Raw genomic sequence first — 20,354 nt, forward strand, 5'->3', positions numbered from 1 at the left:
GACCAAACCGAACCTTTATTAAACCGAAATTTGTTTATAAAATCGATTGGTTTGATAGAAAACCAAATTTAAACCGATTAATTTTCTCTTGAATAAAACATTTGGTTACACCTTGTTAACGTCACTGCAGACACTGAAAGCAAACCACATATCTAAAGACGAAAACTAAACAGAGACATTACAACTTCGGTTAATCTTGTTGGCTCAGGAAAACCCTATTTGATTGCTAGTACATTGATGTTTTTGAAGCCAATATCTTCTTTTATATTTATCTGCAGATAAGAGATGGTGATCTTGTCTTGATGGATATGGGTTGCGAGTTACATGGTTATGTTAGTGACCTTACTCGGACATGGCCTCCCTGTGGAAAATTCAGTTCTCTTCAGGTTGATGTCTCTGCTATCTCCGTTTTTATCTTCTTTTGTCTGGATATTCAAAATTCTTTACGTTTGTGCTTGCCGTTGGTGTTTGGATGGTGCAACTGAGAGATAGGACTTTACTTACTATGTCATACTCTACTACCAAATTTCTTGCTCCATCTGAGATGTACGTTCCTTATAATATTGGTTTAGGAAACCTTTGGAAGCTATGACCCGATCGTCTGAAAGCAATTTTTCTGTATCCATAATTTCTTTTGGATTGTTTTAGCATCTATAACTAACACGCAATTATAGGGGTTTTAATTGTTTGCTGCATGTTAGAATTGTTTACTGCAATATACCATTTGTCAGAATTTGGACATGTGCATTGGTTACATAGGATTTTGTAGATCTTTGCTTCGATTTCACAATTATGTTTAGTTAGGTAAGAAGATGGAAAGTGATCGTGAAGCTGCTTTCTTAAAACTTTCCCTATCAAATATATTAATATATCTGTCATTTTTCCAGGAAGAGCTATATGATCTTATACTTCACACAAACAAAGAATGCATAAAACAATGCAAGCCTGGTACAACCATCCGCAAACTAAACACATATTCGGTAAATATGAACTTATCTTAAAGCCCTCTCTTTTTGCTGAAGATGTATCAAACACACAAAATGCGTTCACTATTAGCACGTTTGGTATGATGTGAAAATATTATTTTACTTGGGTAGAAGGCTGGTTTACATATATTACAGAAACTTAAATGGACCAACGATGTTATAAATACCATCAGCACTCAACAGCCTTGAACTTAAAAGCTTTTATTTGCCAACAGAATGATGTTTGGACTCAGATGATGTTTTGTGGTTTTGCAGACCGAGTTGTTGTGCGATGGACTGATGAAGATGGGCATCCTGAAAAGTCGTAGACTGTATCACCAGCTGAATCCGACCTCCATAGGTATACATTATTGAACTCGAACACATTAACTTATTTGCAATTTTGGTCGATGAAACGAATACAATAAACTAAGTCTGACTGACGTCTAGATGATAACATCCTTGTTATTTTCCTGCATTATGCTGTATAAAAGTTATTTCTGCCCCAAAAGGAAGAAAAAAAAGTTATCATGTAACCAAAATCACAAAATATATACAGTATGGTTGGGAAAAAACTTATTTAACAGAGTTCTCTTGTGATGGATAAAAAGGTCACTACCTTGGGATGGATGTGCATGATTCTTCACCGTTCTACTAACCATCCTACCTCAGACACTCTGATTGTTGATGCTGGTCCATTAAATACGATATGTGCCCTTTGAATCCTGGTCGTCGAAGTTTATTAACTAATTGTATGATGGCGTTGGCTCCTTAAGTATGAAAAAATGTTTTTGATGGTGCATTTGATAGAATCTACTAGGTTATATTACATCAAATGACTGGTTTTGGTGTCTGCTAGTGCTAGACAATGATCTTTCAGACTCTCAGATATCAAACTTATGAACGCTGTTTGGACAGGTGATTACGATTGAGCCAGGAGTCTACATTTCATCTTCATTCGACTGCCCTGAAAGGTAGGAATACTCTCTCCAAACTCAACGCACACGCAATAACTTCATGTAAAAAAATCGTGGTTTGTAGGAATATTTGCATCGAGTAAAGTGTCGAACTGTGTAAATCTGAGTAATTTAATACCAAATCAACCGTGGGAACATGACATGATCTATTGATACTGCTTATTATTTGCAGATTCCAAGGGATTGGGATAAGGATCGAGGATGACGTTCTGATCACTGAGACAGGCTACGAGGTGCTCACAGGGTCAATGCCTAAGGAGATCAAACACATAGAGACACTGTTAAATAATCACTGCCATGGAAACGCTGCGCAAAGCTTCGCCAATTTCTCTTCGCAAGGTTAAAAGGTTGCATACGAACCTTGACACAACGATTGTTTTGAACCAAAAACATCATTGATAAGAATTCTAACAAGATTTCAAACGTGAATTCATGTTCCTTGCGTATGGCTTAATCATGAAGTACACAACATTTTTTAGACTATATCCCTTTTATTAAGTACACAACATTATTTTAGTAGACTTTATAATTTTAATAAATGGTTACAAATAGGTTATACATAAGTTATAAATTAATCCATATATCAATTGTAACAAATAAAATCTTAATTGTAACCGAAAATTTTAAACGAGATATTCCAAATTGATAGTTCATGGATATTCCAAACTTTATTTTTGGAAGATCATGTGTATATGGTTCCAAATGTCTAGAATCACAATATTACCAATTTATTTTCCACATATTTTATTGATAAACTACATCAATAAAAAAGTTATTAAAAGAATAAAAATTTACTCTCAATCATAAAAAAAAGATATCAAATCTCGCTAATTTAAAAATATTAATAGTGATCTTTGGGATCGTATTAAAAAATTAAAAATTAAACCTTAATGCTATAGTAAGACTCGTGCTAGAACACGGGTAGAAATTCCTTTTATTTATATTATAATTTTTGAATAAAATATAATTTATATGATTGATTTTAAATTTTTTTAAGATCCTAATCTAGCATTAATCGTGATCTTCGGGTCATATTTTATTCTAAAATTATAATATAAATAAAAAGAATTTCAATCCGTGCTAGAATCATTAACAATATATAACTTACCACATATGTGTCTTTTTAAGCCATCATATTTAGCATATGATTTTATTGCATAATGTTTTATCAAAAAAAAACTTTTAAACACAATCACATAAAATATATATTATATAAAAGTTATAATAAAAATAAAAGGAATTTCAACCCGTGCTCTAGCACGGGTCCTAATCTAGTAATTTTAATAAGTTGGTTACAAATAGGTTATAAGTTAAATAGTGGGTGCAACCTTAATTTATTTTCGAAAGATTTTATTACTAGAGCACGTTGTTTCCAAAAATCTTAAAAGATAATATTCTAAAAAATCATTTGATATCATCTAACTTACCATATTAATTTCTTTTATTAAATTATTCATCAAATAAAATCTTTTGATATCTAACTTAACATATTAATTTTTTAGTTATCATTATACTTCACCTCTCATTTTTATATATGAGTCTATTTTGTGAAATAAATAAATGATAATTTATTTGTTATAACTAAAAAATAGTTTTATTTCCGGATATACCATAAGTTGAATTTTCAAAAACAAATATAAATGATTCAATCTATAAAATATTCAAGTTTTAGTAATATTATCATTTAAAAATAATATCTATTGAATTAAAAAATTTACTGAGTAATGGGTCAAAATTTGAATATTTAAATTCAATTTCATATTTTTTTTGTTGAATTTTATAATTTTATATAATATAATAAACTTTTTGACAAAAAAATATATATAATATAAGAAACTTTAAATACTTTATTTTGAAATATTTTTAAAATATTGAAACTTGATATAAAAATTAGAAACTATAAACACTCCAAATTTACAAAATTATATCTTATAATGACATTCAAGTCATGATATAGAATATACATTGTTGAAATAACTTCACGTAAATAAACTAATACAACATATTAAATTTTTATTTTAAAATAGAAAATATAAAAAAGTTTGTATAAAATAAAATTTAACCATTGTTATAGTACATGTATTTATCTAGAATCATTAACAATATAAAACTTACAAAATAAGTGTCTTTTTCGAGTCATCATTTAGCATATGATTTTATTACATAATATTTTATCTAAAAAAATACTTTTAAAAACAATCACATAAATTATATTTTATATAAAAATTACAATATAAATAAAATAAATTTCAACCAGTGTATTAATCTAGCACGGATATTAATCTAGTTGTAAGTACTAAGTAGCATAACCAAAAGACATCGTGTTACGAGAAAGTAAGGTCACAATCAAATAAGTTAGACGTTGATATACTGTCTATATTGGTTATATGTACGTGGGCTATTGAATAGGCTTTTGGGCTTAATGGTGGATGTGCACTTTGAGCCTCTTAATAAATATTCCGCGGTGAGTGACTAAAGATCTGACTGGTTCAAACGCTGCGATTGCGGTCATGGATGTGCAATCTGCTTCTATTATTAACATCATGCTGACACTTAAAAGGACTCGGCTACGACAATCTTACTCCATTGGTTGAGGTGTTGGTAGATGCCAGTCATGAAGAGGTGCTCTCTATGCTTCATTCCTTCTTCACCTCACAAACCCTCTTGACCGATCTCCTCTCGACGAAAGGTATCAACTCTTCTGGTGGCATCTCAATTCCAGCAGCACCCAAGCCAACTCCACCCCTGCAACCTGGAGTTAAACCATCACCCAAAGACCAAACTCCACCCCTGCAACCTGGAGTTAAACCATCACCCAAAGACCAATCTCCACTCCAGCAGCAGCTTGTAGTTAAACCAGCAGCCTATGTGTCTCTCTGAGTTGTTATTGACAAGAAGGTCAAGAAGGTTCTTTTTGCTGAATGTGGACATGAGTTTGTGGATCTCCTCGTTGTTTTCTTGGCTGTCCCATTGAGGTCTGTGTGGGAGATGACCGGAAGCAACATCCAACTTGGATGCTTGGACACATTATGTAAGAGCATCAGGAACTTGAGCCCTAGCAGCGGCTTTGAGACAACATTTGTTCGGCTTCCTTGGGAGTACAGCTTCCACAAATCCTTGCTTGGTTTCAGCTACGAAGAGCCTATCAGAATGACAATGAAACTTGGCGGCCCTGAAACTATCCCGACAATTAAGCCTCACACGACACTTGGCGAGCTTGTGAAGGGGGTGGAACTATACGTTATCTCAGATGATCTTACCATCAACTTTGTAGACTCGTCTTCAGGTACTTCCATTACCCGGATGTTTGACGTGAGCCTTCCTGACATTGAGGTGCATGACATCAAAATCACCAAGGCAGACGTATGTCTCGAATACTGTTCTACTTGTTGTTTTTCTTTCTTTTGTTTTACGAAGACATCTTAATTTTATTGAATCTGGCACTAATGCAGGCTATCAAGTTGCTGAGAGCTTCACTCACGACATCGACTGCATTGACGACCGCTCTATGGAGCATACTGAAACCGACCTGAAAGCATGAAGTTACCGACTTGGTTGTACATCTCGGTCTTCCATTTTGTCCACGCAAATACAATATGTATTTTGGGATCTTTCTATGTGTGTTAATCTCTCTAGGTGTTTTGTGTTGTTTCCAAACTAAGATGCGGATGTTTTTGAAACCAAACTCGGTGTTTCTCGATGTTTGTTGGTAGCATTGTGCATGCATGAACGTAGACAAAAAAATGTGCATGCATTGTGCATGCATGAACGTAGACAAAAAAAAAATGTTTTTTTTAAGTGAGTGTGTATTTTAATTGTCTTATTATCTTCCCCTTTTTTTTTTTTTTTTTTGACAAGAGATATATATTTAAAAAAAAAAAAAAAAATAGATACCGATTCATTATAAAACCTCTTTTGATAGGGGAGTACATATGATGTTGGCAGAACATAGGAAAATATTATTATTGTTTTATCTCCTAGCTAGTAGACAAATATATCGTCTTTGGCTAACTCACTTATCTTACTTTAAAATTATGAATCACTTGTCTTTGGCTAACTCACTTATCTTACTCCAAAATCGCGTTTTCCGCCAAAATAACAAAACTTTTCTTTCCACCTTTTTCAAAGTCGTCAAATTTCACCTTTTCCAAATTAACCCGGTCAAATTAATTCAGTATCTTTTTTGTTTATCTAGACCATATATATAGTACTAAACGACCAAATAAGTTATTTGAAATAACAAACAATATGGTTTGTAATCCGTTTATGGAGAAGATCAAGTAAATCAAATCATCATGAAGCTTATCTTAGTGTGAATGGATAAACTCAGTTCACCAATAACAAAAAGACGTTAAGCCTTGCAACATATAAGGAAGATGCATATGTTGACTGTTTTAGGTATAGAAAATTTCTGAATTATCTTTTTTCGGGCTAAATATACGTATGATGAGACCATGCGAGATGCAAAATGTTAATAGGGTAAGTCTAAAATGTAAAATACATAGAAAGACGAATATAGGAGCTCTTAAACCCCTTACAAAAACATTGGAAAACAATCAGTCAAAAAACCAACGGTGTTGTTTTGGCAATCTTTCTTTGTACAATGTCTTCGCTCCTACTCACAACCCTTTAAAGCGTCTTTCTTCTCTTTATTTAGACAAGGGTGAAGGCAGATTGTACAGTTGATTGGAATCGTGATGCAATTGTCTGCGAGGCAAATTGCTGAAACTGTTTCTTTGCATCTGCCAACCAAAATTTGGTGAATGTCTATTATTTACCTCTATATATGTTCTTTTGTTCAAGAACCTAGTGATCTACAGCTGATTTGATTCTTAACAAAATCATGGCAATGGTCAAAAATTGACAAGGAACCTTACCTATCTTGCACTTTGTGAAGCCAATGATATTTAGCCACGTTGAGGGACAAGCAAACACCAACAACGAGCAGATAGTCAGCTTGAAACCTTATCAGAGAAAATACTCCAAGGATAAACCACGCAGCTGCCTGAAGAGTGGAAAAAAAAGAGAAGATTTAGCCGTGAATACAACAGAATAAGAACAACAAAGAAATTCACATGTTTTTAATGTTTACTAAGCTCCTGTACTATAGACACTGAATCCATGGCTAGATCACACTCTTTATAGGTTGCTTGTAAGGTAACAGGCCATATAGGTTTATAAGCTCCTGTACTATAGACACTTAACCCATAGCCTTAAGAATAATTGAATAAAGTTTTGGTAAGCCTCAATTCTGATAAAAGTCATAGATATTACAATTATGACGTATGATATAGCAAACGCTTTATTAGGAGTTCATGCAAGCATATTCCATTATATTGTAACAACCATTACCATGCTAACCAAAAAGAGTACATAAAAGATTACATTCCTCCTACACATTGTCGCAAAAAGGAACAATTTTCGGGATTCACAAGTTTATTACATTGTCTTCTTCTCTAACCTAGCTCAAATGTATACTTTTCTCCGGATTATTTTTACGGAGACCAAACACAGATCCAAACCAATAACATTCAGATCGAACAAGTCAACGAAACTAATCAAGAATCTGATATGCAATCGAACTTAGAAACCTAAAAGAATCTAAAAACGAAGAGGAAGCAGCTGAGATTAAACCTGGTTAGGGTCCATCTTTCGAAGAATCCAAAAGGATCAATCCGAGAAAAGAAGGTTAAAATCAATTGGTTTGATTGAAAACCAAATATAAACCGATTAATTTTTAATTGCCTAAGCAGAGTGGAGATGGGTTTATCTTTGTTTTCTCTTGAATAAAACATTGGTTACAACACCTTGTTAACGTCACTACAGACACTGAAAGCTTATCTAAAGACAGAAAACTAAACAGAGAGATTACAACTTCGGTTAAACTTTGTTGGCTCTGGAAATCCCAATGCAACGATATGCCTTTGCGCACGTCAGTTTTGTCCCTTTTTGTGTTTGGATTCAGGGACTAGAGGCTTGATGCAGAGTTTTGGCTTTGTGCTAACGAGTCTATGTGGAAGCACTGATACAGCAGCTACAATGGAGCCACTTGGTATTCTAGAGAGCGGTAAGAGTTCCACCAGGACACATAACTGCACATTTTTACTCCAATCATCAGACTTTATAAACGGGATGATGTTATTATAAGGTTAGAATTATTTTCTACATGTACATACACACACTACCTCTGGAGTTTTGAGATCCACAACTGAATCTGGTACAATGTCTTTCACTCCCGCTGCCACAGTTTCAAAGCATTTTATGCGGTCCAGCAACGGACATTGATCTAGAACCTCTGATGCTTCTTTCTGAATCTTTCCTTTCGTCTCTTCCACACCTCTACGCTGATACCCAGCTGCAAACTATATGGTGGTGACTGGTGTGTAGTTAATAACCATTGCCTTGACTCTTAACAATATTCTTAACAGTTAACATATAATCCTATATAACGAAACTTGATTCTACAGAAAAACTCTTTCTTACCTTCACAGGTTTTGATAGTGTATTGTCTTTATCATTGACAAACCGCTGAACAAGCTTTGATACTGTTTCCCGAAGTTCTTTCTCTGTCAAACCACAAGTAGCTTGAACTGGGAATATCCGATGGCACCAGCTGCATCAATCAAAGCATAAATTACTTGTTTTGACAAGAAAACATGCTTACATCAACGGAATCTGAGAAGATAATGATAGCAGAGTGGATTAATAAGTAATAACTACATGGTCCACAAAGAATGAGATAGGTCTGATATGTAACAGAAACCACTCTTTGGGACTATCAGACTTGAAAAAATTATTCGAGATTAAATCAGAACTCTATAACTATAAGCATGCTTATTTAAAGGTAGAGTTGAATTCTAAGGCAAGTGGTATAAAGCTTGATTTCCAATGAAGAACGGTCAAAAGGTTAATCAAATGACCAAAGGTTCACTAACTAACATTTCACAATAAAAACTTACATTGGTGCCTTCAGAGCTCCAGATTCCATAGATTGGAAGACTCGTGATACGATACTAGTTGTATCGGGAGAGTTTTCAACAGGGAAAGTAAAGAGAAGCAGGCCACTCTTCGTCAGCTTAACCAATGACATGAGAGAATTGTGTTCTTCATTTGCTAATTTGGGATCCTCAACATTTGGATTTCCACCTAAACAAGGCACAAAAGAGAAAAGAAAGACAAGACCATAAGCGCAAAAAAAAAAAAAAAAAACACCAAGAATTTGGCTATGCTCTTCCCCAAATGAACATTACCTGTTTCCTGCAAGCCATCATTCTCAAGAGGTACGGTCTTCTCTTCGCCTTCCTCTATCTCTTGTGCACAAAGTTTTTGTTTTTTTGATTTTAGAACTTCAGATTTCTCTTCAGGCATGGACACAATATACTGAACAAATCAAAAAAATTGAATTCTGTGAGATAAGCTGAACATTTGAGAACTAATAACTTCCCAACTCAAACACTAATTCAATCCCCCACTAATGTACTAATCATCATCTTTACAAACTTTCATTTCCACAAATACTTTTCGTTTAGAATAAAGTGTTTCTCAACCACAACTGATTATCAATCATCCTGAGTTTATCTTCTAAACGCAGGAACAAAAATTTACACTAATGATGGAGCAATGTGACGATACCTTACCTTTCCAAGGATGGACATGACCTCTTTAGTAGCACTTTTCTCCCTTTCTGATAAAAAGTGAAAATCAGAAACAGTTTAACTTAAAATCGAGTCTCGTCAAACACAAAATCTATATTCCTCAATCCAATACTCAGATTCGCAATGCCCACAGCTCATAAATTCGAGAAATTTAAGGTCATGGCCGCAAAACGAAATTAAAAAGGATGATACAAGAAGAAGAAGATCATACTGATGGTGCAGGTGACGAGGAAGCCTGAATGAGAATGATGAAGCAGAGAAGAAGGAGCTTTGTAGTCGAACCGAGGGATGCTTATGATCCTGGAGTGTTGCTCCCATGGAGTCAATGTTTCTGTTTCAGCCTCCTCTTCTTCTCTCTCTCTTTTTTCACACACAGGCTCTTCCTCTACTGTTCTTCCAACATCGTTCCCTTCATCTACAGCAGCCATTGTTAATTTGTTACTCTCTCTCTTTCAAAAGTTTTGAGCTTTTTTCTTTTCTTTGCTGGGTACTTAATGTTCCAGTTAACCCCAGAAAGAAAATGGAGAAAGTAAAAGACTTTTTGAGCCCTAATGTAGGATTCAGCGATTCGGAAAGTGCGGTAGCGTTTTAAAACCCTGAAACGCGACGTTTAGAAAACGCAGCTTCAAACAGCTAAACCCTCTGAAAGCCTACCAGAACAATAGAACATCACACCAAGTCCGATTCGATCCTCTCAACCTCAAGAGTCTGCGAGTTTGAGATAGGAAAGAGATGCAGGTACTTGCGCGGAATCTAGTTCGGAGAGTATCAAGAACTCAGGTAATGCTCAATTCATGTTTCCTTGCTAGTTTGGCTCCTCCTTGTTTTGTATAGATTTGAGGATTAAAGATCGAATTTTTCGGGTTCAGAGATCTTGTGGATCCTAAAGTTTCATGTTTTGAATGAGAGAATTGACTATCTTATGAAATTTGCAGAAATTTTGAGACTTAGGTTGCAGAGAGTACTTGAGTTGACTACCGATGATAATTACTTGTTTCAGGTCATTAGTCGCTATGCATATTCAACCCAAAGGGTCAGAGAGATTGGTCAGCCAACTCCAGCATCTCATCCTCATGTAACTCCCATGTGATATTTACTTTTGACTATGTTTTCTTGGATTTGAAAATGTTATTTATATGCTCTGATGGTTCGTTCTTCCCGATCAGTTAATGGCGGAAGGAGAGATCACACCAGGAATAAGAATTGATGAATACATTGGTAGAAGGAAGAAACTTGTGGAGCTTCTCCCTGAGAACAGCTTAGCCATCATTTCTTCAGCCCCTGAGAAAATGATGACAGACGTTGTTCCATATACGTTCAGACAAGAGGCTGATTATTTGTATCTAACTGGTTGCCAGCAGCCAGGTGGTGTGGCTGTTTTAAGTAGTGATCGCGGTTTATGCATGTTTATGCCAGAGTCAACTCCTAAGGTACGTATGATGATCTATTAGTATATGAATTTCTGTATACAGAGTGATTTTATTTCTGTTTGGCAATTGATAAGAATTGATCTGTGATGTAGGATATTGCTTGGCAAGGAGAAGTTGCTGGAGTTGATGCAGCGTCTGAGTTCTTCAAGGCAGACCAAGCATATCCGATTAGCAAATTACCTGAGGTAGCTTATATTCTTCCTTAAGCGGCCTCTCTTATAAATTTTCTTATGTTGTTGACTTTATTACTTCTGTAACGCGACATTTGTTTTCTTTCACATTCTTTATGTACAGATTCTTTCAGACATGTTAAGACATTCTTCAAAAGTGTTTCATAATGTTCAAACTGCCTCGCAAAGATACACAAACTTGGATGAGTTTCAGAAGTCAGCATCTCTTGGCAAAGTGAAAACTCTTTCAAGTTTAACACATGAGCTGAGGTTAATTAAATCACCTGCGGAACTCAAATTGATGAGAGAGTCTGCATCTATTGCTTGCCAGGTATTCCTGTTTACAACGAAGGCATAGTTAATACTCTTGAAACTTTTCTGTTTTTGTTAGCTTCTAAATACAACTGAGATGCTAGAGAGTAACTGAAAATTAAAGATGGTGGGGGAAATTACAAGAGATAATAGGAAAGATTGGTTAAAATTGACAACTTTTGCTGACGATTCTGTGTGTATATAGTCAGTTTAACCTTAGGATTTGATGTGAAAAAATGAGGAACACACGCATAGAAAGCTCTCCAGCCATGATCCGAAGGAACAAATTTGTGATTCATGAAGGCAATGCTCAATGACATGTGAAAGTTTTTCTATTCTAATTGTTACGTTTGTCTTGTGGCCAAAGTGCTACGAACAAGGAACATAGAGCCAATAGAACGTCATGAACCGTTTTCTAAATATTGGTTGAAGATAATTAGCTATTACAGACAGTGAGTATGGAGTGATTTGGATCTTTTCATCCTCAGGGTCTTCTTAAAACAATGCTACATTCGAAAGGGTTTCCTGATGAAGGCATCTTATCAGCCCAAGTTGAATATGAGTGCCGGATAAGAGGTGCTCAGCGGATGGCGTAAGTCTTGATTATTCTTACAATAAGTATTTCCTAGTATTCTTATTCTAGTGACAAGAAAAATGTCACGTTTTATTTCTCAGATTTAATCCTGTAGTCGGTGGCGGTTCAAATGCTAGTGTTATTCACTATTCACGGAATGATCAGCGAGTAAGTTTGACAAAACCCTATTTGATTGCTAGTACATTGATGTTTTTGAAGCCAGTATTTTTTTATATAATTATCTGCAGATAAGAGATGGTGATCTTGTCTTGATGGACATGGGTTGCGAGTTACATGGTTATGTTAGTGACCTTACTCGGACATGGCCTCCTTGCGGAAAATTCAGTTCTCTTCAGGTTGATGTCTCTGCTATCTCATTTTTTATCTTCTTTTGTCTGCATATTCAATATTCTTAACGTTTGTGCTTGCCGTGGGTGTTTGGATGATGCAACTGTGAGATATGAGTTTACTTACTATCTCATACTCTACTACCAAATTTCTTGCTCTTTCTGAGATGTATCGCCTGAAAGCAATTTTTCTGTATCCAGAATTTCTTTTGGATTGTTATAGCATCGAGTAACACGCAAATATAGGTTTTTTTGTTGCATGTTAGAATTGTTTACTGCAATATACCATTTGTTCGAATTTGGACATGTGCATAGGTTACATAGGATTTTGTGGATCTTTGCTCGATTTCACAATTATGTTTAGATAAAAAGATGGATAGTAATTATGAAGCGGCTTTCTTAAAACTTTCCCTATCAAAAGTATTAATATCTCTGTATTGTTTTCAGGAAGAGCTATATGATCTTATACTTCAGACAAACAAAGAATGCATAAAACAATGCAAGCCTGGTACAACCATCCGCAAATTAAACACATATTCGGTAAATATGAACTTATCTTAAGCCGTCTCTTTGTGCTTAAAATGTATTATCAAACACACAAATTGTACCGTTCACTATTAGCAGGTTTGGTATGATGTGAAAATACTATTTTACTTCTGTAGAAGGCTGGTTTACAAATATTTCAGAAGCTTAAATGGACCAGAGATGTTATAAATAGTTAAATACCATCAGCACTCAGCAGCTTAAAACTTAAAAGCATTATTTGCCAACAGAATGATGTTTAGACTCAGATGATGCTTTGTGGTTTTTGCAGACCGAGTTGTTGTGCGATGGACTGATGAAGATGGGCATCCTGAAAAGTCGTAGACTATATCACCAGCTGAATCCGACCTCCATAGGTATGCATATGCATTATTGAACTCGATCACATTAACTTATTTGCAATTTTGTTCGATGAAACGAATACAATCAACTAAGTCTGATTGACGTCTAGATGGTATCATCCTTGTTATTTTCCTGCATTATGCTGTATTAAAGTTATTTCTTCCCCAAAAAGAAAATAAAAGTTATCATGTAATCAAAATCACAAAAAAATATATCCTGTATGGTTGGGAAAAAACTTATCTAACAGGGTTCTCTTGTAATGGATAAAAAGGTCACTACCTTGGGATGGATGTGCATGATTCTTCTGCTGTGGGATATGACCGTCCTTTGCAACCTGGTTTTGTAAGTATTACTACTCCATTGAGTCTTAGTTTTTGTAAGGAACCCACCAAAGTCAGGCTTATAATATTAATATCTTCACCGTTCTACTTACCCTCCTACCTCAGACACTCTGATTGATGATGCTAGTCCAATAAATCCGATCTGTGCCCTTTGAATCCTGATCGTTTGAAAACTGATCGTTGAAGTTTATTAACTAATTGTGTGATGGCGTTGGGTCCTTAAGTTTGAAAAAATGGGTTTGATGGTGCAATTGATAGAATCTACTAGGATAGATTACATCAAATGACTGGTTCTAGTGTTTTCTAGACAGTGATCTTTGATCTTTCAGACTCTCAGATATCAAACTTATGAACGCTGTTTGGACAGGTGATTACGATTGAGCCAGGAGTCTACATTCCATCTTCATTCGACTGCCCTGAAAGGTAGAAATACTCTCTCCAAACTCAACGCACTAACTTCATGTAAAAAATCGTGGTTTGTAGAAATATTTGCATCCAATAAAGTATCGAACTGTGTAAATCTGAGTAATTTAATAGCAAATCAACCGTGGGAACATGACATGATCTATCCAACAAGAAAATAAATGGTGACATGACATTTCTATTGATACTGCTTATACTTTTTCTCTATTTGCAGATTCCAAGGGATTGGGATAAGGATCGAGGATGACGTTCTGATCACTGAGACAGGCTACGAGGTGCTCACAGGGTCAATGCCTAAGGAGATCAAACACATAGAGACACTGTTGAATAACCACTGCCATGGAAACGCTGCGCAAAGCTTCGCCAATTTCTCTTCGCAAGGTTAAAAGGTTGCATACGAACCTTGACACAACGATTGTTTTGAACCAAAAACATCATTGATAAGAATTCTAACAAGATTTCAAACGTGAATTCATGTTCCTTGCGTATGAATGTTTGAAAGTGTATTAAAAGAAATCCTGAACTAGTAGCATTCTGAAACTGTGGAATTGTAAGTAGCAAAACCAAAAGACATCGAGTTACAAGAAAGTAAGGTCACAATCAAATAAGTTAGACGTTGGAACCCGTATAGTTATGTCTTTATTGGTTATGGTTGGTTTCTTAAGATAGAAGAAAAATTAATTCACAATACACTAACAGTATAAGTGATCCTTAATACGTAACACGATATAAATGGTTTATTCGATTAAATTCATATCAAAAATAATTGAGGAAGTCGGTTACTGGTTAGCAGGTGAGGAGAATGTCAGATGATGATAGGCACTGCATTTATAAGGAAGGGCCATGCACCACATCATAATAATAATCATCATTAATATTGTGTTGATGATAGCCATATGATCATGTAAGACATATATGGTTTAGCCCAAAACTGGAAAAAGAGTTGACACGATATCTCGATATTATATTCTAAGTCACCCATAAATCTGCCCAATCATGCCCATTAATGCTTTTTTACATGCACCTCATCCAAATTAACATGAAATTGCAAACTCAAAAATTTAAAGATTTTGCGTTCTTTTATATTTCTTGCAGAGTAAAAAGACAATCGATCACGTCGTTATCCATAATGATGTTTTTTCACCTTCTTTTTTATAGAGTTGGTCTCAGTTTGATACCAAAAGTAATAATTGCATAATGTTCAAAGGTATGTTCTGAATCAGTGTATTTCACATACCGTTCATTTTCTAAACCTGGTGGCAATTTCCGTAATTAGATCAGGAAACCAAGGGTAAACACCCTACAGGTCACCTATATATCACAAGGCTGAAGTCCCTTACCTCTCCACAACACACAACTTCAGCTTTTAGACAAAGCAAAAACTAAAAACACCACAAGAGATACAAAGAAACAGGGATGGGTTTGGTTACAGAGGAGGTGAGAGCTAAGGCAGAGAAGTACAGTGGAGATGAGATATGCAGAGAGAAGACAAAGACTTTCCTCAAGGAGATATCTATGCCCAATGGTTTACTACCATTGAAGGATATAGAAGAGGTTGGGTACGACAGAGAGTCGGGTGTTGTGTGGCTTAAGCAGAAACAGAGCATCACTCACAAGTTCGCAGAGATCGATAAGCTTGTCTCCTACGGAACTGAGGTCACTGCCGTGGTTGAGACCGGGAAGATCAAGAAGCTCACTGGAGTCAAGGCCAAGGAGCTTCTTATTTGGGTCACTATCAACGAGATCTATACTGAGGACCCGCCTACCAAAGGGAAGATCACGTTCAAGACACCAACCACACTGTCCAGGACTTTCCCAGTCTCAGCTTTTACTGTCCCAGAAGAGGAACCAGCCAAAGAGGAACCTGCCAAGGAGAAGAGCAGCGAAGCCACAGAGGTCAAGGAAGCTGTTCCAATCAAGGAGGCTGTTGCAGTCAAAGAGGCCTAATCAAGCCTCTGCTTCAGAAGTTAAAAGAAACCAGAATCTTCAGTGTACTTCAAGAATTTGAACAAACTATGGAGAGTTAGTGTTTTTCACTGCTCTTACTCTCATGTATTACCATTACCAACCACTTGTTTTACCTGTAATAAGATGTCAATATCATCCTGTTCCACATAAATTATCCGTAATTATCTATATACTTTGAAGCTGGTTTTGTATGTCACTACAAGAACATGGAAAAACCTCTTAGGAAGCAAAAGTGAGATTTTACACTCCTTATATTTTTTTCGATTGTAGGAGTGTCTTACATACACAGAGCCTAAGATTACATTTGAATGGACACTTAACCTTTGTGTGGACATACACGTAATATGCATCGACTCTAAAAGCAGAATGCGTAAAGATTTTGAGTATTGAATCCCGATCATATGATGCGAAACATCATTGGGAATATATAATAATGACCTACCCCTTTGAAAATATATCAGCTAATTTGACAATCGGAGAATCAACAAGGCAAGAAAATAACCTTACAGCAACAACTTGCCTATCAAATAATCAATGGAAATCAGGAGCATTATGAGTAGCAGTATCTCTCATATGGGAAATCAATAAAAATATCAACTGGACTGGTTTTTGCCTTTTAGTCAAGCATCATAACTGCAATTATCTACAATAGCAATGAACGACGGGGTTAAGACTAAGGATCCAAATACCTCCAAAAAACAAAACTTGAGATCCCAAAATCCCAAAATCCTGATGTGTTATCCATGCCAATTACACCTTTATCCAGCCCGATTACGCCTTCTGAGACTGAAAATAAAAATCATTAGTAAAAGCTTGATATTGCAGGTCAACAAGCAAGATCGATACAAAAATGTTTTAGATATTGGAGCAAATAACGAAGTTATATGTGATATAATATGAGTTGATCGTTTTAAAAGCATACCTTAAAATTTGTTATCCACTTGCCATTTATCCATTCCTGATGTAGCCTTAGTTGAGAATGATGAAATTTTAGCATCTCTTGAGTGTTCTCGAAGTAAACCAGGTACGATGACTTTGCAAGAACCTTCCTAATCACCCCGACCCACCAACCATCATTATACAAAGCATCAACTTTGTCATTCTTCTCGAATGGACAAACCATGACCTGCTCTACTGGTTGAGGCCTTATCTCTGAAACATTAACCTCTTCTCTCAAAGGCTCCTTCCCGTCTTCAGCTTTCAGGTTATCATATTCTACAACGCATTTGTCATTTCCTCTGTATTCAACAAGTTTTGCAGGAAACCAAGAACCTTCAAATCCTTGTTCCTCACTGCTAACTTCTACTGGAGTTCCAATGCTGAACTCTTGCTTCTCGATTGCTTTCTTAGGTCTCACGTTCCGACTACATGAAACGGTCTGCAGATACAAGTAAAAACTTAAAACATATATTTGGCAAAGATTATGTGCAACATATAGAAGAATGGGATAAGAATGATATCTGTGAACTTGTCTCGATAAGGAAATCTTACAGAACCTTTTCCCTCTTTATCTGCCCTCCTTTTAGTGGTGGTAGCTGCCAGGTACCGTTAACCCAGTCTTTATGCAGACGAAGACCCTGCCTTCCAAACCGCATTTTTTCTCCTGATTGCCTAAAATGTATACCAACAGTTCCACCCTTCATACCCTCTATGACAAAACCTATCCACCAGCCGTCATTGTAAAATGCATTAATCTTGTCCCCAACAGTAAAATCTTTATCCTCATCTCTTGGTGGCGGCGGCCTTATGTGCAGAAAATCGATTACTTCTTTCAAAGGCTCTACGCCATCTTCTTCTCTCAAATCTCGGTACTCAACAAGGAATTTGTCATCTCCAATGGGTTCAACGACTTTAGCTGCAAACCAACACCCCTTGAAACCTTCCTCATCGCTGCTAACCTCGACAATCGTGCCACTAGAAAACATTTCTTTAGCAGTTGCTCTGGTAGTTTCCAAATCCACTCGGGCTAAAATATCCTGCATTATCGTCACTCTCATCATTAATGTGCAGTCTAATATTCCCGTATAAGTAAAATACACGAAATTAAGCAAAACTCTCCAATAGACTACTTCGACAGAACCGTTTTCAAGAACCAACCAACAGTAGAAGCAAGTATCATTGAGAATGAGTTAGTTACCTCCTCTTCATCTTCTGTATTGTCTACTTTGTCTTCCTCTGATTCCTCTTCCTCTGTATCCTCTAATGGAGGCTTCCAAGCTCCACCAACCCATTCCCTGTGAAACCTAAGTTTATCTTTCTTAAACTGAATCTGTTCTTTTGAACACCTAAAGAAAACACTGAATCTCCCATCACCAAGAACCTCCGTCACATCCCCTTCCCACCAACCGTCATTGTAAAAGGCGTCGACTTCATCCCCAATCGCGATTTCCCTCTTCTTCTCTCTCTCAGACATCGGCGGCGCCGGAGGACGAAGCTGGCTCAAGTCGACGACTTCCTTCAGAGGCTTCGTACCCTCTTTGTCGAAGAAGAGCCTCGTGTACTCCACTTGGCATTTTTCCTTATCTGAGGATGGGGTGGTGATCACTTTTCCCAGGTACCACGAGCCGCGAAACCCAATTTCGTCGGAGCTGATTTCCACGGCGGCGCCGGGTTTTATGTAATAAGGCAGACGCTTTCGATTGGCTCTCGTGGGTATGGTTTTTTGGGGGGCTTTCTTTCTTTGCTTCGCCGGAGACGAAAACCCAAGAGATCGGCGTGGCCGCAGAGACATGGCCAAAGCTGGAATCGAAAATATACTGGCGGGAAGCGGAAGGAATGGTAAAGTGAGGATCTCAATGGAATCAATCAATCACCTTTTTTAGGGTTTTGCGGTTTGATTTCTTTTCAAACAGAAAACACAATGTAAAATTTTAATTAACTATGCTTGGTGGGTTATGGGTTAGAGATAGGCCACAAAAGTACGTGGGCTTTTTAATGGGCTTTCATCATGTGGGCTTTATGGTGTATGTGCTCTTGAGCCTCTTAATAAAAACTCCAAAAGCGTAAAAATTGTAGAAAATATTTTTAAAAATTAATCGATGATTTTTTCGACCATTTGCATTATTAATCTCAAAAGAATATCTTTTAGTTACAACTCTTATTAGTTATTACATCAATGATTTTAAAAAAAAAATTCAAGAGAATATTTCTTAATTAGTTGATAAATGGTATCACACTTATCAAAAATTATTAACCAAAGCAGTATGTAAACAATGTTCTTTCACATTGGCTTATTTAAGCTGATCAATTAAAGTTGTTGGCAAAAAAAAACATTGACTATGTGTTTTAATTAAGAAATGTTTTTGAAATTAATTATGCAATAGGTTGATAAATCATTGATTTCCTTTGTTAAGAAAAGTTTTTTTTATTGTAATTATTTTGTTTAAAAATATCAATGATGTAATAATTTATAAGATATGTAAATATAAATATTCATTGAACTTAGTTATGCAAATAGATAGAGAAAATTATCGATTTCATGATTTAAAATATATTTTAAAAATTTTGTTACCCAAATAAAATTATTTGGTTAAGAAGATAATATTAATTTTGTTAAGGGTAATTTCCATGATTATAATATGCCTTGTTAGCGTCTTAATCATGCACCATGCGTCCACGTCATACCATATCTAAGCTTGTTGAATGTCACCATATCTGAGCTTGTAGAAGATTCTTAGATTGCTTTGTTACAAATGTTGATTCTCTTATTGCAGAGAAAAGAACTTGGAAGCTGAGACTCATGGTGGATAAGACGAGTGGCAAGGCTGTGTTTGATGAAGCAGGGAAGGACTTTGTTGATGTTCTCTTTGGTCTGATGTCCCTCCCTATGGGTACAATTGTTCGGTTGCAGGGGAAAGTTGGGAAGGAACTCACTCCAATTGGTTGCATGACCAATTTGTATCAAAGTGTGTTTGCTTTGGGTGAAGCTTCTTTCTCCTCCAATGTCAGTAGGGAACTACTTCTGTACCCAAGGTATTTGAGAGGAAGACAGTGTAGGAGCCTTGACATAAATGATAGTGAAGAAGTGAAGCTGTTTGTGTGCCCTGATTCTGGAGCTGTCCATTCATGTGCTATCTCCTACAGTTGCTTCCCTTCAATTAAGTGTACTTGTGGGAAGTTGATGTCTCACCCGATTCCAATTCGTCCTTCCAAAGATGGTAGTGAGATATTCAAATTGTGATACTGGAAAAACTGATTAATCAAATCGTGATATTGGAAATGATCAAGACGTAGCTTTACATAGAAATATACTAAAACCAAAATCGGTAAGTGAAAATTGCGTTTGTCAAAATATTTTTTAAAAATTG

At 36.0% G+C, this 20,354-nt stretch overlaps 7 protein-coding genes across 8 annotated transcripts; 5 read left to right on the plus strand and 2 right to left on the minus strand.

Annotated features, from left to right (window-relative positions):
- Positions 1-274: 274 nt before the first annotated feature.
- On the plus strand, positions 275-1,623 carry LOC104755120 (intermediate cleaving peptidase 55, mitochondrial-like). Its single transcript, XM_087495220.1, has 4 exons — positions 275-386; positions 888-980; positions 1,242-1,326; positions 1,577-1,623. The coding sequence occupies exons 1-4, from the start codon at positions 303-305 to the stop codon at positions 1,621-1,623; spliced, it is 309 nt and encodes a 102-aa protein (XP_087351346.1). The 5' UTR covers positions 275-302.
- Positions 1,624-4,364: 2,741 nt separating this feature from the next.
- Positions 4,365-5,483, plus strand: LOC147923295 (uncharacterized). Its single transcript, XM_087495221.1, has 4 exons — positions 4,365-4,410; positions 4,503-4,789; positions 4,841-5,321; positions 5,395-5,483. Exons 1-4 carry the CDS (start codon positions 4,365-4,367, stop codon positions 5,481-5,483), a joined length of 903 nt encoding a protein of 300 aa, XP_087351347.1.
- Positions 5,484-7,703: 2,220 nt separating this feature from the next.
- Positions 7,704-10,127, minus strand: LOC104755119 (uncharacterized). Its single transcript, XM_010477458.3, has 7 exons — positions 9,809-10,127; positions 9,580-9,626; positions 9,193-9,322; positions 8,902-9,088; positions 8,426-8,555; positions 8,128-8,304; positions 7,704-8,034 (listed from the first exon to the last, which is right to left on the minus strand). Exons 1-7 carry the CDS (start codon positions 10,023-10,025, stop codon positions 7,876-7,878), a joined length of 1,047 nt encoding a protein of 348 aa, XP_010475760.1. The 5' UTR covers positions 10,026-10,127; the 3' UTR covers positions 7,704-7,875.
- Positions 10,128-10,236: 109 nt separating this feature from the next.
- On the plus strand, positions 10,237-14,619 carry LOC104755118 (intermediate cleaving peptidase 55, mitochondrial). Its single transcript, XM_010477457.3, has 13 exons — positions 10,237-10,377; positions 10,598-10,672; positions 10,764-11,027; positions 11,120-11,212; positions 11,322-11,528; positions 11,998-12,101; positions 12,185-12,251; positions 12,332-12,439; positions 12,878-12,970; positions 13,245-13,329; positions 13,587-13,657; positions 14,024-14,079; positions 14,294-14,619. Exons 1-13 carry the CDS (start codon positions 10,330-10,332, stop codon positions 14,463-14,465), a joined length of 1,443 nt encoding a protein of 480 aa, XP_010475759.1. The 5' UTR covers positions 10,237-10,329; the 3' UTR covers positions 14,466-14,619.
- Positions 14,620-15,425: 806 nt separating this feature from the next.
- LOC104755123 (protein AGENET DOMAIN (AGD)-CONTAINING P1) lies at positions 15,426-18,909 on the minus strand. 2 transcript variants are annotated; one of them, XR_015586474.1, is made up of 4 exons: positions 18,185-18,903; positions 17,539-18,023; positions 16,970-17,425; positions 15,426-16,833 (listed from the first exon to the last, which is right to left on the minus strand). XR_015586474.1 is itself a non-coding variant. In XM_010477461.2 (4 exons), the coding sequence occupies exons 1-4, from the start codon at positions 18,776-18,778 to the stop codon at positions 16,819-16,821; spliced, it is 1,545 nt and encodes a 514-aa protein (XP_010475763.2). In that variant the 5' UTR covers positions 18,779-18,909; the 3' UTR covers positions 15,426-16,818. The 2 variants fall into 2 exon arrangements, 1 of the variants encoding a protein (XP_010475763.2); XM_010477461.2 differs by having other exon boundaries at positions 17,544-18,023; positions 18,185-18,909.
- Positions 15,496-16,198, plus strand: LOC104759127 (uncharacterized). Its single transcript, XM_010477459.3, has one exon. It carries the CDS (start codon positions 15,496-15,498, stop codon positions 16,024-16,026), a length of 531 nt encoding a protein of 176 aa, XP_010475761.1. The 3' UTR covers positions 16,027-16,198.
- Positions 18,777-20,227, plus strand: LOC147923296 (uncharacterized). Its single transcript, XM_087495222.1, has 2 exons — positions 18,777-18,825; positions 19,761-20,227. Exons 1-2 carry the CDS (start codon positions 18,777-18,779, stop codon positions 20,225-20,227), a joined length of 516 nt encoding a protein of 171 aa, XP_087351348.1.
- The last annotated feature ends 127 nt before the right edge of the window (positions 20,228-20,354 follow it).

Source organism: Camelina sativa, chromosome 17 (genome assembly GCF_030686135.1).
Source record: "Camelina sativa cultivar CO46 ecotype springtype chromosome 17, ASM3068613v1".
Taxonomy (NCBI): Eukaryota; Viridiplantae; Streptophyta; class Magnoliopsida; order Brassicales; family Brassicaceae; genus Camelina; species Camelina sativa.

Coding starts and splice junctions, on each gene's coding strand:
- LOC104755123 (XM_010477461.2), bottom strand. CDS start 18,778: ATGTCTCTGCGGCCACGCCGATCTCTTGGGTTTTCGTCTCCGGCGAAG. Junction 18,024..18,184: donor ATACAGAAGATGAAGAGGAG/GTAACTAACTCA, acceptor ACGATAATGCAG/GATATTTTAGCCCGAGTGGA. Junction 17,426..17,543: donor GGCAGATAAAGAGGGAAAAG/GTTCTGTAAGAT, acceptor TTGTATCTGCAG/ACCGTTTCATGTAGTCGGAA.
- LOC147923295 (XM_087495221.1), top strand. CDS start 4,365: ATGGTGGATGTGCACTTTGAGCCTCTTAATAAATATTCCGCGGTGA. Junction 4,411..4,502: donor TAATAAATATTCCGCGGTGA/GTGACTAAAGAT, acceptor GACACTTAAAAG/GACTCGGCTACGACAATCTT. Junction 5,322..5,394: donor AGACGTATGTCTCGAATACT/GTTCTACTTGTT, acceptor GCACTAATGCAG/GCTATCAAGTTGCTGAGAGC.
- LOC147923296 (XM_087495222.1), top strand. CDS start 18,777: ATGGCCAAAGCTGGAATCGAAAATATACTGGCGGGAAGCGGAAGGAAT. Junction 18,826..19,760: donor GGCGGGAAGCGGAAGGAATG/GTAAAGTGAGGA, acceptor CTCTTATTGCAG/AGAAAAGAACTTGGAAGCTG.
- LOC104759127 (XM_010477459.3), top strand. CDS start 15,496: ATGGGTTTGGTTACAGAGGAGGTGAGAGCTAAGGCAGAGAAGTACAGT.
- LOC104755118 (XM_010477457.3), top strand. CDS start 10,330: ATGCAGGTACTTGCGCGGAATCTAGTTCGGAGAGTATCAAGAACTCAG. Junction 12,971..13,244: donor GCAAATTAAACACATATTCG/GTAAATATGAAC, acceptor TGGTTTTTGCAG/ACCGAGTTGTTGTGCGATGG. Junction 14,080..14,293: donor TCATTCGACTGCCCTGAAAG/GTAGAAATACTC, acceptor CTCTATTTGCAG/ATTCCAAGGGATTGGGATAA.
- LOC104755120 (XM_087495220.1), top strand. CDS start 303: ATGGATATGGGTTGCGAGTTACATGGTTATGTTAGTGACCTTACTCGG. Junction 981..1,241: donor GCAAACTAAACACATATTCG/GTAAATATGAAC, acceptor GTGGTTTTGCAG/ACCGAGTTGTTGTGCGATGG. Junction 1,327..1,576: donor GCTGAATCCGACCTCCATAG/GTATACATTATT, acceptor ATGGATAAAAAG/GTCACTACCTTGGGATGGAT.
- LOC104755119 (XM_010477458.3), bottom strand. CDS start 10,025: ATGGCTGCTGTAGATGAAGGGAACGATGTTGGAAGAACAGTAGAGGAA. Junction 9,323..9,579: donor TCATGTCCATCCTTGGAAAG/GTAAGGTATCGT, acceptor TGATTTGTTCAG/TATATTGTGTCCATGCCTGA. Junction 8,556..8,901: donor GGAGCTCTGAAGGCACCAAT/GTAAGTTTTTAT, acceptor TGATTGATGCAG/CTGGTGCCATCGGATATTCC.